Here is a 16,962-nt window from a genome sequence, read left to right on the forward strand (position 1 = left end):
GAGTACCCCATCCTGGGGAAATTTATGCAAAAATTAGGGATTATATCAAGTAACTGCATCATGTTGATCTTTAGTCTTGAAGACATTCTTGATCACAACGTTTGGTTCTGATTCATCTTCAACCAAAGCCAAGAGCATAATGGACATTGAAGTCGGTAAAAGGATTAGTGATCATTGTATTCAGTGTAGCCCTTTTCCATGTAAATTACCATTTTTCAACTTTTGTAAAGATCTATGGAGTCTTGTCATTTACAGATTATCATTCTATTAAATAAAGTTGAACTTTTATCCAATTGTTTCTACTCTTATTTATTCAGCAAAATAGAATTAAAATTTTATGATGATCATTTTGAAATTGAAATTTTAAAATCAAAATCATATTTTCTTAAATAATAAAAGCAACTACTTTTAAAGAGCAGTCAATTTCATTTAAGGAATATCAACAGCGGTCTGAGAACAGGTAAGCCATAAAATGCGAAGCATTGTTGGTTTTCTCCAAGCAGTTGATGTGATCTATGTTTCACCCCCAGCAGAATTTTAGCATCTCCAGCCGAATTTTGTTGGTTTCCCCAGCCGAGTTTGCATTTTCCCCCGTGAGTTGTAGGCGTGTTTTCTCAACAATTTGCATAGATCCAGCACAAGATTGTGTTTCCCCTCCGGTCACCAGTGGATTTCAGTTATCACTGATTCTTGAGCATTATGTTTGAACCTCTGCAAGATTGTCTCCCATTTGATATGGTGTTGACCTAAAATTCCCCGCAGAGTTGATGGTGTAGATCCTCGGCAGATCTTTTCCTTTGCCCCAGCCAGGATTTGATCCTTTAAGGTGGATGGTTTGCGTTCATCCCCTACCTCTCTTTCTCCAGTTGATTCCTTCCTGTCGAGATTGGCCGAGTGTTGTATTGATGATTTAGATCGGTGACGTTTGTATCCTTTGTGATCGTTTCATTAGCATAATCATCATATATACATATACATATACATTCATAGATTTCATTATTACATTATTGCACTTTATGGTTCATTATTCCTCTGATCCTCTGCTATGGTGGTATCCTTTCCCCCACGTAGATTCGGTGTGTCTATCCTCTTTCAATTGTAGAGTGTCAACCCCTTAAGCAGGAAGAATTTAACCTTTCTCATTCCCCACTGAGTTATTCCCTTGTTGATGATTATTATTTCAGCTTCCTCTCCAGTTGATTATCTGGATGGAACCACTCCCCCTGAGTTATATCCTCATCGGGTTGAGTCTTTGATTGATCTTTTCTTTCTAGATCTTACCTAGATATAAGCTTTTGGTCCCCTGAGAGTCTATTACCCAGTAATTGGTAATATTCTTTTCGATTCGTGAGTACTTTAGTTTTGCCCAATACCCGGTAAAAGTAACCTATTTCCCCTTTCTCCCCAGTAGATTCGTCTTCACGTTTCCCAAGGAAGTTTATCCTTGATATGTTCATCTTAACCGATGACAGATATTTTCTTCCCTTGCTTTGAGTCTATCCTTAATATGTTCATCCTAACCGATGACGAATACTCTCGCTTTGGTATTCTACCCAGTAAAAAGGTAGTCGTAATCCCTATTTCCTTCCCTAGAGGGTCAATCCTTGATATTTTCATCCTAACCGATGACAGATTTCCTCCTCTTTGTGGTCTTCTGCCCAGTAATCGGTAGTTGTAAATCATGTTTCCCCTTGCGGAGTCTATCCTTGATATGTTCACTTTAACCAGTGACGAATATTCTCTTCTTTGATATTCTATCCAGTAACCGATAGATATAATTCCTATTTCTCCCCTCGGAGTCTATCCTTGATATGTTCATCCTAACTGGTGACAAATATTCTCTCCTTTGGTATTCTATCCAGTAACCGATAGATGTAATTCCTACTTGTTCCGATAGTCTATCCTTGATATGTTCATCTTAACCGATGATGGATAATCTTCTCTTTGAGTTTATCCTTGACATGTACACTTTAATCAGTGAGAAATATTCTCTCTTTTCGGTCTTCTACCCAGTAATCGGTAGTTGTAAACCCTATTTGGTTTTTCCTCAGCAGGTTATTCTTACCCAGTAACTGGTAATAAATACACCTCCTGTTGCCCTCAGCGAGTCATCCTTGATATGTTTACCCTAAACAGTAACGGATGTCCTCTTTGTCAGATTATGTTATCTTCCTACCCAGTAACCAGTAGTAGATAATACACTTCTGATACTCCTGTGTTGAAGTTCTTTTCTTCCCCAGTTGAGTTTGAGTGTGTATTTCCATAGTGAAATCTCTGTTTGGTTCGGGCATTTCAGCTTTGTTCTGATTTACCCGTTTCCCTTGCAGATTTTTCTTTTATCCCCGGCTGAGTCTTTCCACTGATTTATTTTCATGGAATCTCTCGTGTCCCCCAGCAGTTTTAAGTCGTAGCCTGGTCTACACATAACTCTTTATCCCCAGAGTCTCTGTCTCCCCGGTGAGTTTTCCTTAGGGAATGCATTGTGCTCCTGTGGACTTTCAATCTCTCAGAATTCTTTTTTCCTTTGTGGCAGCATTTTCAACACAAAGATTATTTTTTAGCATTTCATATCATATGCATCGTGAGGTCTCTTAGGGACCAAAATTTTCTTATATTGTTGTTATTTAAGCCCGTTCTACTGAGTCGATACGAAGATTTTAACCTTCATCTCCTCAGCTAGAACGTCCTTAAATAGGGGCAGCTGTAAGACCCCAATTTTGACCCTAAGATCCCTCATGCTATCTCATCATATGCATTAGCATTGGGATCACAACTTGGCATCCTCCTTACCCCTTATTCATTGGGTTTGCATTGGGAGAGGTCACCAAGCACATTTGGTTGTATCATACTTCATTTTTCATTATTTGCTAACTAAAATACAAAAACATGTCATTGTATAGTTTGTTGCTTTTGTAGGTAGTGTACATGCTCACCTATGCTCTATCAAGATCATATCTAGGGTGTGAGACCCTCAATTCAAGGATATCATATATGGGTCCCCATGATCTTCAAATGTCATTTTTATCAAGAAATCATCAAGAGTTTGGAGTTGGTTTGCCTGGGAAACCCTAATTCTTCTAGGTATCTTGTGTAACTTCTTCAACGAGTTTCTTCAACAATTGATCAAATATTTCAATGTATAATTAACCTTACATCATATTATGCATATATTATCCTCCATGAGTCCCAAAAGTCAATAGAATGTCAAGCTAGCAAGTTGGTTCATGGTGGTTGACCAGAGGAAGTCAACTGGTCAAAACTGGGGTTCCCTAGACCCTATCTCCTACGATATTTGTCATATGAAAATTATTCCAAGATAAAAGTTACTCTAAATGACATTACAAACATCTTTCATGTTTAGGTCTAGAGCTAATTTTTCTTAGAAAGTCATTTTGTATGATGAAAGATTATAGGTCATTTTGTCTAAACCCTAGTTTGAAGGTCAACTTCCCAAGACCATAACTTGCTCATTTTTTATGATATTAAATCCATTCAAATTGAATTATCAAATTTAATATGTATACTTCAAATTTTATGTTTGGAGTAAGTGCAAATTCAACTTGAAAATGCACGTTCCAAGTGAAAACATTATAGGTAATCTTGGGCCAATACCATTGAACATGTGATTTTCCTCAACTTCTAAAATGCATAACTCCTTCATGCCAAATCCAAATGAGGTCAAATTTGTGACCAAATTGAATATGTTTGAAATAGATACAACTTTTATGAAGGAACTTTTCTCATTTTAAGTCCATAGAAAAAGTTATTCGAGGTGGAAAAAGTGAACATTTGACTTGGGACTTAGAAAATTTTCAAATATGTTTGATTTCCCAAACTTCCACCTCAAAATTCATCATTATCCAAGCTTCAAATGAAAAAGTGTTAAACATGAAATTTGTTTCCCTTGATCTCACCTTTCCAAAACATCCAAGATCATCTCATTTGGATTAAAATTGAGGGACTTGCACATGGCTTCATTATGGAAAGTGTTTTGGCAAGATTGGATTTCAAATGATCAAATTCTTTTGCATGCTTACACATGATGCATTTAGTACTCTTTACACACGAATGGGAAATGGATTGCATCATTCTCAAGGCCCAAACCATTGCCCATACACCCATTCAAGAAGGTTTCCAAATTCGAGTGGTGCAAATATCAAGTGCATTTCCTATTTAAACAAGCTTTAGGCTTCAGATTCATCATTAATACCTTGCCCAAGCTTTGCTAGACCAATTCAAACCCTCACTACCATAGAATTTTATGAGATTTCTCTTGAAATTAGGCTTGAACTTCATCTTCTGTTTGGAAGTTCAAACTCCAGAAATTCACTTCCCTTTGCATCTCATTTGGTTTCTGCAAGCAAGAGGAGGATAAAGCAATCAAGTCCAAATCAAGATCAAGTGGAATTAGATCAACTCGAAGGTGATTTTTTAGAAACTTCTTCTTTTAGATTCTCTCTTAATTCTCCATTATTCTTGTTGATTTTTAGTTTGCTGAAGTCCTACCAATGTAGGCAACAAGATTGAGTTGCTTTGAGGTCAAATCGAAGCAACTTAGTTCATGATCCTCAAAATTTAAATCCCTATATCTTTTTTATATACTTGGAATTGGACAAAATTGAGGTCAAATTCGAGCTCCTGAGCATTGTTTCTTTAAATCCATGTCTTGATTTTTCATTTTGGTGATGGTCGAAGGTGGACCAGTCCGGTGACGTCCACCGGAGAAGAAGACCGAAGCTCCGGCTCTGGCGATGTGTTGGAAGCATCTCAACCATAGGATCCTTTTAAAATGTTTTAATCTTGGGCTTTAATTATGATTACCACGCGTGTGTCTCGTTTGACTATAGTGCATGTGGAAAGCGCGTTGATCACCATCTGATCTGCCACCTCAATTAATGAGGGAGATCAGATGGTCCACGTTTTTTTGAATTTCTCAATTTTCCTTTTATTTGCTTATTTTTCATTAATTCATATTAATTTCATTATTGATCTAAAAAATATGGGACTTTCACCAAAAAGTTTCAAATATTTTTCTCTTTCATTTTCTGAATTAAAATTATTTTTTGGATCAATATTGATATTTTTCATGATTTAATTATTTTTGTGCATATTTTTAATTATTTAAAAATACTTCCGACTTTTCAAAAATAATGAAACTCCAAGGTCCTTTGACCTTGTTTGACCTATGATAAATCTCTTGGCCATTTATTTGGTGTTTTGAAGAGATTTTAGGTTTTTGATCAAACATAATTTAATTTAATGCATTTTTATTTGACTTTTAATTGTTTAATTGTGTAGAAATTATGTTGAGCCATTTTTATTGACTTGTGAAGTTTGAATATGTGTTTCGGCCTTGGTCAAGGTTGATTTGGCTTTTGTTGGATTAAAAATCATTGGATTTAGGGGATTGGTGAAATGTACATTTCATCTCCCAAAATGAATGAATGATTTTAATTTGATAAAATTCCTCCCATGACCAATTTGTGTTTGTCTCATTTCCCCTCCCTCTTCATCTTCAATCCCATTCTATCCCATCCCTTCCATTGGCCAATGACATCTCAATATCCTAAGGCTAATTGGTTCATCAATAACTTCATGTAAAATGAACCAATACAAGTATGGATGAGATTAGGTCCATCCTTTGATCATTTTCTTTTTGTGTGTGATATGTTTTAGGAGTATGATTTATTATATCATATCTCTAACATGCATTAACACCAAAAAATTTATTGCCCGACCTCAGATAGTTGTGACTTCTACATAAGTCCAATTACGATTGCTTAACATATCGCAAAATTTTGACCCAAAAGCATAGCATTCTAGTAAGTGAGATTGTAAGTCTCCCCCCTTTCATGGTATTGTGTGGAAACTTGGCCTTTTCCCCTTCCTTTGGAAGATGTTTTGGTTCAAGGATCCATGCTTGTGAATAGAGGGTTGAGTGTTCTCTAAAGAATGGCTTAAACAATTGAAAAGAAAAACCCCACTAACATCTAATCAACTAACATTTGACTAACTTTTAATTTCAAGTCATTTATTTTATGCACTTTAAATTCAAGCCATTTATCAGTTGCCATTATACATATCATTTAATTTTTTTATTTTAATGTCATTTTCCCTTTGCTCACTTGAGCCACATATTGTGTTTGTATATATTTGTTTGTTTGTATTATTTTATTTGTGTTTGTTGTCTTAGGATCTTAAAATACTTAATGAACAACAAAAACCCCTAAAAAATGTTTGTGTGGACTGTTGGATTTGACCTGAGCTTTGAGCTTTAAAATACTTAAAGGACTTGGCCAATGCTAGCATTTCTGAAACCAAGTTCTTGAGATTTGAGCTTTCATCTGATGCAAGTGTTGAGATCTTCCTGGATTCACCTGCTACATGGTCTTGACGCAAATGTTATTTGGAACCTGTGTCTAATGCCTTATTCTGAGCCATTCAAGGAGTATGTCATCTGATACATGGGGAAGATTTTGAAGAAGACTATGAAGTTGCTTGCTTGGATGTGGCTATCTTTATTTGATTCCTTGTTCTTCATCTTGCTTGCTTGTTGATATTGCTTGATTTTAAAGTCCAAAGGAAAAGTGGGTTTCTATATGACATTCTTGTCTATTGGATTGCATCCCATTGGTCAGATCTTTTCAACTCTCAACTTTTAAATTTTTGCTTAGGATTAGTCTCTTCATCTCCTCCTATTTCTTAAATTTCAAATCTCTTCCCCTTTTCAAAACCTTCTTTGCTTGTGATTTCAAACTTAGACTCTATTGCAAACTAGAAACTTTGGCCTTATGCCATTTCATTTTTCAAACTCTTTTTCTTAATCAAACTTGTAAATGAATCTAACCATATTAGACTTAAAACTTCAAAAGACAAAAAGAACTAACACTCATTCAAACTCTTTTAGGCCCTTTGTGCCTCTTTTTAAATTTAAATTTTGTTAAAAGCAATCCACTCACTTTGAAGTTGATACCACAAACTACGAGGTTTTGATCCCTTATTTAATGTTGGTACGTAGGCACAAGTCCGAAGATCTTGTCAAACACAAAAATATAATTAATGAATTTTTTTCTCATCCCCACACTCTATTTTTTCTCAAACATCATTTTATACCAAAAACACACACACACACACACACACACATAAAAAAGGGCTCCCTAGGAGTACCTAGGACACTTTGGGTGCTAACACCTTCCCTCTGTGTAACCAACCCCCTTACCTGTAATCTCGGGCATTTTATTAGTTTTGGTTTGAAAACTTCTTAGCTTTGGGTTTTGTTCGTACTTTTCCCTTTTCCTTTGAAAACAATAAAAGCGTGGTGGCGACTCCGGTTTTATTGACGTTAAGTTTATCCATAGCTTAATGGTAATGAATTTACCGCTACAGAATCCAATAATCAATGAATTGTATCAGAAGCCAATTGATCACTAAGCTCATAATCAATCCACACACATGAGAAAATAGGACCTTAATCACAAAAGAAACATCTAGTCATGAAGCTTAACTCACATAGAAACAGTTAGCCAGTTATATCCAATTCAAACCTTTGACCAAATATTGACATATGATGCAAATGAATGGATGATTGTATCTAAATGGATTATTAATAAGAAAACTATGTATGTAGATGAAATTAGAAATAATCCAGATAAAATTGAATAGAAGTAAGGCAAATTTGGGGTATGACAGGTCTCACTAGAAAACTTGGTGAATTTGGGGACTTTCCATCCCTTTTGGGGAGTTCGGTTTGTCGAATGTGTTCCGACAAAAGGGGCACATAGTTAGGCCTATGAAGGCCAACATTTAGGCCATTTTGGGCCAAATTTTGTTCAACCACTTAAGTTATGTTATTCTTCCTCCAAAGTTATTTTGTTGGACATTTTTAAGTACTTGGAAGGTGTCTTGATCTCTTGGCACCATAAGTATTTCAGGATCATTATGGGCTTGGTTCCCTTCAACTATCCTCGATGGAGGTTATTTGACAAGAGCTTGGTTAATAGGTGGTGGCACAACTGGCATTGAGGGCGCCCTAAAATGGTCAGCAATCCTGCCCATTTGGTGGGCTAATTGTTGATAACTTTGGGTGGTGTTCTGAATCAAAGGATTCAACACCATACCTATTTGTTGTGTCAATATATTAACCATTTCATGGTTACTTTCATCCATTTGTGTCCTCATGGTCGCTAAGGAATCAACAGTTAAAGTTGACATTATATGAGATCCATATCAAAATCCCCCTTGTGGTTTCCCTATGCGACCATGGTTGCTTATGGAAGATCTTGACACCAAATGTGGATTGAGGGGTGACACTATTATTTCAGCATTATCCATAAATGTCGAAGCGTGACTTTGTAACCCCTCCCTCATGGCAATTGACATGCCATATGGGTAGTTCCTTGTAACTAAAGGCATAGTAAAAGTTGGGACATACGGGGGATTAAGGTCCACTATAACAATCAAAGTAGGCCTGAGAGAGGCTGATACGCTTGTTACCGATGGTAAAGTAGCCACCACACTTGGCATTAACTTAGAAGTCGCTACCGGAGATAGGATGAGGCTTGTGACTCCGATAGTATTCATTGTCCCTATTGTACCAATCATCATAGTGACCGGTGGTTCAGGGTCTGGAGGATCGTTTCGAGCATGAGAAGTGTTATTTGGGTTCACAATTTCAGCTAAAATCCTATCACTCCTCAAACACGTATGATCCTGTGCATTAAAAATCTTACTACTCCTCAAACGCATATGACCCCATACATTGAAAATATTTCAAACGATAAAATGAAGTAAACGATGCGACAGTTTCTTGAAAATAAAATTATTTTTTCGTGCAAAAACACGTGTCCCACTAGGCGTGCCAATTTACTCGCAGGTGTTTTTAGCGAATAATCACGAGTTTTGAAGTCTTTGAGATTAACTCAAAAAATACCGGGAATAACTTTGTGCAAAAACTTTTACAAGAACATATGTGTATGATGTAACTACGAATGTCTGGTTGCAGAAAGTATAAAAGTAAACTTTAAAGTTAATAAAGCTTGATTTAGAGTAAAAGAAGTTTGAAATAAACAACATTAAATAAATGTTGTAAATGATGAAATAGAAATATGTTTCAATTAAGGAAACATAAAAAGTACAAAGAAAAGAGGACGCAGACTCACATAATTGCTCGCAAAATATTTCACTCTTTGCCTTGGATACTTCAGTTCTATAGAGAAAATATATGAAAACTGCAACCTTCATTACAACATATGAGCCTGTTATATATACTAAACTACAAATAACTGTTCTCGGTAGTTTACACCTAAATAATTGACACGTCTTCAAATGCATGCAACTCATCTTCCAACGTATTTCCATGTCGTCGGGGCTTTGAAACTGCTAAAACCATTATCCCACGTTCTCTAACTTCTCTTAACAACTAGTAATTTCCTGTTTGTCAAAGGTAGTTGATGATAGTGTTAAGTATCCTTTGTCTTTGGTTTCCTCAATTTTCTAAGTCTTTGAAGCTTGTCGAAAGACTCGTCCTCAACATGGTGTTGAATGGTTACTCAGGTCTGTTCCTGAGACTCCTCCAAACCAAAGCTCAAGATCTGCTCTTGAGATTCTTCCAAACTACATCTTAGAATGTAAGTCGGGAAGTCTTAGTCGACATGTCATTACTATCGACTCCCGCCTCATCAATGCTAACACTTAGCATTTCACTAATGCAACATTCATTTAACCTTTTCTACTAAGTAGAAAATCCTAGGTTAACAGGGGGTATGTTGTTTTCCACAAATATAAGAGACGATGACTGGTGGTTGTTTTGACGATACATAGAATAACACGATTGCTCAGATTTTTGGTTCCTTCTTTGGGTAATCCGAGAAAACATAATGTCATTCCGGTAGAGAAAATATGTAGATTGAAAAATGAATTTGGAAGATCTTTGATAAACTTTAAAAGAGTGAAAAGTTAGCAATTCATTATGCTTATTCTCCATTAGTGGAATACAAAGGTTATGATCATCAATCATACACGTTGGTTTGTCACCAATATCACAAGTTCTTTGATTGTGGGTTTCTTGCTAACAACCAATTGTAAGAGTACCATTTTGATTGTGATATGTCAATTTGGGTGAGGGAGTTGTCGTTGCTTCATTGGAGGGATGGTTGTTGCTTGTTGTTTCCTATCTATGAGCCATTGATAAAAAGTGATTGAGTTTCTTTTGTTCAAAGAAAAAAACCGCATTCCCTTACTTAAGCGCCATTGATTGTGACTAGATTAGTGAGACGACTCTAATAATGCGCGAGCAAGCGTCTACATTTTTTGATGGAGGAGATAATATTTGCAAATACTCAGACGAACAAGTTAGTAAACAAATGAAAAATGAAGAAATGTATGATAAATGATTGTGTACATTTCTCTATGATTCCAAGGATATTTATATTGGACGACAAGAAACTCGACTTTATAATTGAAAATCACAACCGTTAAAATGTTATTCTAATCGATATCTTTATTTTTATCTTTATCTTTGTACCTACTAGACATTGTGGAATGAAGATATTGAAAAATGCCGGATTCTTTATTATCCAAATAAAGTATATTTTTGGATTGGATTTTTGATACACTAGTCTATAATTTTTATAAAAATAAATTATAACCACTCGTATTTCTAAATATCACATCATTTTATTACATTCATTTTCACTAAATTTTTTTTTAAATATTTAAAAATTTAGTATAGATTAATCATTGTTTAACTATAATAAAATAATCTTACACGCTTACAAAAATGATTCTGACTTCCACTTACTATATTAAATATACTAAGATAAAATTTAACTAGTACACATTTACTACATTATAAAATTAATCATATTTATTAGATCTTAAATTAAATTTTAAATTTATTTTAACTACATTAAAAATAATAATGAAATTTTTTATATTAATAATCAATCTCATATACTCCTTAATTAAATAAATTTAAAAACATTTTTAATTTTTTTGTATTCAGTAGCATTCCTACAAATTTTATTAACTAAACGCATAATAACATTTCCACGAATTACAAATTAAATGTTTTAAAAACAAACGCGCCTTCAATCCGTTTAAACCTCCCTCCACCAAACTTCTCATGCCGTTTCCATCTTTGCACTCTGCCGCTTTTTCCGGACACGTACTACAGACAGTTATTCCCATGGTCCACTTTTAACAATTATCCTCTGCAATCGTCATCCTCCATTTTTTTTTCTTCCTAATTTCTCAAACAAAATGCGACATATACGCAATTACAAATCATATCTTAACTGATTCGATTCTGTTACGAATTGCAATAGTACTATCGCAACCATCACGCCGTAAATATTTTCAGACAAACATATCCCAATTAAACCGTGCATGCAATGCAATACTACAACAACTTAGATCACGAAATCCATCTGCACCTTCTAGTACACTACTATTTCTCATTTCACTTGTTAATAAGCAATTATCACTTCAAAGTACACTAAGTTTTTAAATTTTAAAATCATTACTATACCCTGAAGGTGAATCACTAGTGAAGCATATCTAATGAGTCATCGTGATGTAACCGTAAGCGAGTTTTATTCATGGACAAAAAAAGTTAAACGCACAGAACTCTATGTTTACCCTTAATGATATCTTTGATAAATGTACCATGGATAAAGTGGACTAGTGCATTAATAATAAATTTTGTATTTATCTTTTGACAAGAGCAATAAATATTAATTAATTATTTAATTAAAGTTCTTAAAAAGGCATGGGTTCTGTTTGGAGTTGGACTGTGCAAAAGCTACAAAAGGAACCAACATAATTAAGGGCAAAACCGTAATACGTCGCTATTTTCTCAGGTCTAATTCGAATCGGACACAACAAACTTTAAATAGAAAGAGAGAGAGAAAGAGAAAGAAAAAGAAGCACACTCATTCTGTCACTCTCTCTCAAACACACAACAAACTCTCCTTTGATTCCGTTACTTCTTATGTTCGAAAACCCTAGCGAAACCCTTCTGTTATAACGAATTTCAGAAGTTTCCGGTGAGTGTTTGTGATAGAAAATCATGAACCGTCAAGTGCTACCACCGTTGCCGAAGAATGCTAGCACGGTGGATCCTAAAATCTGGCGAGCGATCGCCGGTGCCGCCGTGCATATCCCCGCCGTTAATTCTAGGGTTTACTACTTTCCTCAAGGACATATGGACCAAGCTTCTTCTCCTCCTAACAATCTTTCTCCTCGACTACTCTCCAGGCCTTACATTCTCTGTTCTGTTTCTGCCGTTCATTTTCTTGCCGATCCGAAAACCGATGAGGTTTTTGCGAAACTGTTTCTTCAGCCTCTCAATGATTTCGCTGCCATTTTCCCTCGTGTTCCTGCTCCCGAAGTTGACGACGGTGAGAGGATTTTCTCGTTTGCGAAGATTCTCACTCCTTCGGATGCTAACAACGGAGGTGGATTCTCTGTTCCGAGGTTTTGTGCTGATTCGATTTTCCCGCCTCTTGACTATAGTATGGACCCTCCGTATCAGTCTCTTGTGATTACCGACGTGCACGGCATTGCTTGGGAGTTTCGTCACATTTACCGTGGCACCCCGAGGCGGCATCTGCTTACCACCGGTTGGAGTAGGTTCGTTAACGGGAAGAAGCTCGTTGCCGGTGATTCCGTTGTTTTCATGAAGAATACCAGAGGCAACATGTTCATCGGGATCCGCCGTGCTGTCCGTTTTGTTCCGGCTCGGAGTGCTAATGACGCAACGAGACTGTGCCTTCCGATCTGTGGGGTGAGAAACAGGGTGGATGATGAAGATAATGAGGAAAAACAGGTGGAAGAGAAGTGTAGAGAAGAGTTTTCGAGGAATGGGAAAGGGAAGTTGTCTCCGAAATCGGTAGCGGAGGCAGCGGAATTGGCGGCGCAGGGATTGGCATTTGAAGTCGTGTATTATCCGAAAGCTGGTTGGTCAGATTTTGTGCTGAAAGCTGAGGTTGTGGATGTAGCAATGAGTGTTACGTGGTGTCCTGGAATGAGAGTCAAAATGGCTGTGGAGACTGATGATTCCTCCCGGACTACATGGTTTCAGGGTGTAGTGTCTTCCGTCTCTGTTCCTGATCATGGCCCTTGGGGAGGTTCGCCTTGGCGTATGCTTCATGTATGCTTAGATCTTTCTTTTGTATCTTCATATACTTGTTTAATGTGTGACTTATTTAACTACTTAAGTATGATAGAACTATACATATGTGAAGTAGTGAAGTTTGACTGAAATGCTTTTTTGTGGATAATGTCTCTACTTAATGTTGTTTTGAAGATAATACAAAGTGGCAATCAAATAGTATATATTAAAATGGAAGAAATATGAGAATGGAACACGCATGTGTGGTTAGGAAACTATGCTTGGTTCAATGTAGTGTATATATAGTAGTCTAGCTAATATATTTCAGAGGTTAAAGTAGGTAAATAACAGTATGATAATAGTGTTTATCCTCTATTTACATGTAATGTCTGCCACATATGATTTGATCTGTTGTCCAATTGCTTCTGTCATGGCATTTAAATTTATACATTTTTGTCTAGATGTTCTACCTCTGCTTTGTTGAACGAGACTTGGGTTTGGTTGAGATTTGTAAATTTTGTGAAAACAATGCATATCATTCTTGGGACTTAAGAAGTTGCTAGAAGAAAGTTTTGTGTCTTAGGCTCAATTATGTTTTTTTCCCTTGATTGTTTTTTTAGTCCGGATTACAAGTTTTTTTATTAGTATCTTTACAATATTTCAATTAATGACATTATCAAACAAATTACTTCAATTTTAGTGCAATGAATTTTACTGCATCAAACATGGTTGTCTCTCTTACTTCATCACTTACCGCCTTTAATTTCTTATGTCTAAATCTTCTTATTATTACTGTGTTGGCAAAAAAAATTACATTGAAAGAATCTTTTGATAGAGAAGTTGAACTTTAAAATATTATCTTTATGTAAAATAACTGAATTTTTCTGTTTATTATTTCTGATAGATTACATGGGATGAACCTGAAGTGTTGCAAACTTCCAAGTGGGTCAGCCCTTGGCAGATTGAACTTCTTTCGACAACACCTACACTTCATACACCATTTCCCTCAATAAAAAGGCTTAGAGGCCCACCTGGGGTGTTAACTGATGGAGACCCCTTTTCTATCACAGCATTCACTAATTCAACAATGGGACAATTGAATCAATCGTTGTTGAGTTACGGTACTTTTCCTGCTGGCATGCAGGGAGCCAGGCATGATCTATTTTCTGTTTCAAGTTTTTCCAACTTTCCAGGTGAAATCCCCCGTCTGTGTATGAGTAACTCCTTTGGCAACAACGCAGTGCTGGGGTTGAAATCTTTGTCAACTGAGCTAAATGTTGGCAGTTCTCAATCTGATGATTTGTCACCAGAGAGCCAGAGTAGTTTGCCTTCCTTTGGCACAGATTTTGTCCGGAACTACAACTGCAACTCAATGAAACCCGGGCCTGTATCGTTTCAGCTATTTGGGGTAGTCATTCAGTCAGAACAGCCTGTTGAAAGTGGTTCGAATGGTACTGGTAGCCCAGGAGATGATAGCAGTAAGGGCTGCAATGAAACTGAAGGCATGAACAACCCTCTTGAGGATTCTTTGATTTACTCAAAATTGCTTGACAGACTTGATGGCCAGTGCCAAATAGCCTCAACTGCCGAGGCATGCTATTTGTGAAAGTAGTTGTGATTATGTCATGCACATAAGTAGCTGTACAGGTATGCTTATATCTTGGTGAATCATATTTCTCACTAAATCAATTTATACAACCAATTGTTAATGCTTTATTGACAAATATCATGCTGAAAAAATGGATTGTGTTAGCTCAGTGGTATTTTTTGCTTTCCTGTTGGAATGTGACATATTTTAGGGGTTGTTCTAATGAGGTGGTGAATAAATTTGTTTCTGATTATACTTTCATAAGTTCATAAATTGATAACATAGGTCTAGTTCTTCCAATATAAGTTTGATATAGTTATGATATGATGCTTGTTTCTGTTGCAAACCAAAATCTCAGCAAAAAACACTCCTAGAAAATTATAAAACTGAAAGTAGAACAATAGGGAAGAATATTATTGATGATAATGAAGTAAATGAAAAAGTGGAGAGGGATGAATATCCATCCCTTTTGCCGCAGTGCACGGCTTCTTCAGAGAACGGGAGCTTCTTTGACCTTAACACAGGAAAATAATACTCTCGCAATGATCTGTCTCATTCACGATTCCGTTATAACAGAATAGTTCTCATACCCCATTCTCTCTCGCTGCCACCTCATCATTCCTTGTTTGCCTCCTATTCTTCCTAACATAAGCTGTCCAAACTGTGGGCTTACTCTGCCGACCCATTGGGCTCATATCTTCATTCTCTTTCTTATCAATACGCCTTCCTTGAAAAGCAGACTTGTCCTCAAGTCTGAATTTGTTGAATTGGCCCCTGAAGTTGAACTCCTCCCAAGTTGATTCTTTTACTGCCTTGCCTCCTATTCAACGTCACTTAAACTCTCCAAACCGTGGGCTTATTCTCCTGACCAATTGGCCGATATCTTCATTTTCAATCCTAATAGTTTCTGGTGAATTTTTATTGGCTTCAATTTTCATTTTTGTTATGCTTGAGCGTGCATGTTCTGGATATTGAACAATGGTCTTCAAAAGTACTGACCAAAAGTGTACTTAACCAAAGTCATGATTTATGCTTTATTGGCAATACATTCAAATGGTAACCATTATGCATATTTTATCTTTCTTATTTTGATTATGGCATCACATATCTAACTTGGATAATGCTACTGAGTCATGACCAACATGTGAGTGATCTAAATTACAGAATTACTGCCTATTTGAAAATAAATTTTCAATCCTTGTAGAACTTGAGAACTATCTTGTCAAAATTGTAGATCATATATTTGAAGAGGAATCATAAATATTTTGGTTGTGTAAATAGGACTACTCTTTTTGAACTAGCCTAATGCAAGAAAATAAATGGATGTTTATTTTGATTGTTCAGAACTTCATTAGGGAGGAAAAAAGATGCAGCTTCTCATGGCATGATAATGGATAAAAAAACTGGAATATGTGACTCTCGCATCTGAAGTGAGTGCCTTTATATTGTTGAACAGCTTATAGTGGTTGGCATGATTTGTTGTTTTGTCGTTTAAAGGCACACTCCATATTTGTCTAAAATCCATGTCCAATTATTATTATTTTTTGCTTAACTTTGGGTGCTTTCTATGCAGGTGCTTTCTTCATGCAGGCAGGACCACCCCTTTTGACCTTGCAGTATGCTGGTTTTCTTTTGTTTGTCTTGTTAAAATTTGGAAACAGTGAAACTAGCTTCGTAATATTTGGAAAGACTCGAGTGTGATGTAACATTTGACATTTTTCATATTTCCTAAAAAAACAAGATCATTTTCGCCCCACGATTGGATTATGAAGAAAGTTTTGTATGTTGCTATTCATTTATTTTTTTGAGCAGATGATATGTGGCTGTTTACTGTCTTACGACTATGCTGAAACAAGTCTTGATACGTGGAACATTTGACCGAGCTATTATAGGTTCTGGGCGACAAAATTTGTTCGTCTCATAATTTATCTTAAAATTTGGATATTCTTCTAGAAGTAGATAACAAAAAAATGAACATCAACATACAACATCAAGCAAATGATCTATAAATGAACAGCAACATACAAGCAACGAAGATATTGTCAATTTCAATATAAATGATAGATCTATCAATAATTTAAGTAACTACTAGCTTACAATCCAGTTCAACTGATATTTCTAACTGACCTTCATTTGTTTTTCATTACACCAATATTTTTAATAGTTTTAGTTATAAATATTTTAGGCATATGTTTAAAATAAACACATAAATTTAATGGTTAAGTTCAAGACATTTTTAATAGTTTTAGTTATAAATTTTTTA

At 35.9% G+C, this 16,962-nt stretch overlaps 1 protein-coding gene across 1 annotated transcript; it reads left to right on the top strand.

Moving 5' to 3' along the window:
- Positions 1–11,893: 11,893 nt before the first annotated feature.
- LOC127084149 (auxin response factor 17) lies at positions 11,894–16,498 on the top strand. The gene is made up of 4 exons (XM_051024549.1): positions 11,894–13,150; positions 14,016–14,758; positions 16,044–16,129; positions 16,273–16,498. The coding sequence occupies exons 1-2, from the start codon at positions 12,068–12,070 to the stop codon at positions 14,715–14,717; spliced, it is 1,785 nt and encodes a 594-aa protein (XP_050880506.1). The 5' UTR covers positions 11,894–12,067; the 3' UTR covers positions 14,718–14,758; positions 16,044–16,129; positions 16,273–16,498.
- Positions 16,499–16,962: the final 464 nt, after the last annotated feature.

The sequence above is a fragment of the Lathyrus oleraceus genome, chromosome 5, assembly GCF_024323335.1.
Source record: "Lathyrus oleraceus cultivar Zhongwan6 chromosome 5, CAAS_Psat_ZW6_1.0, whole genome shotgun sequence".
NCBI lineage: Eukaryota > Viridiplantae > Streptophyta > Magnoliopsida > Fabales > Fabaceae > Lathyrus > Lathyrus oleraceus.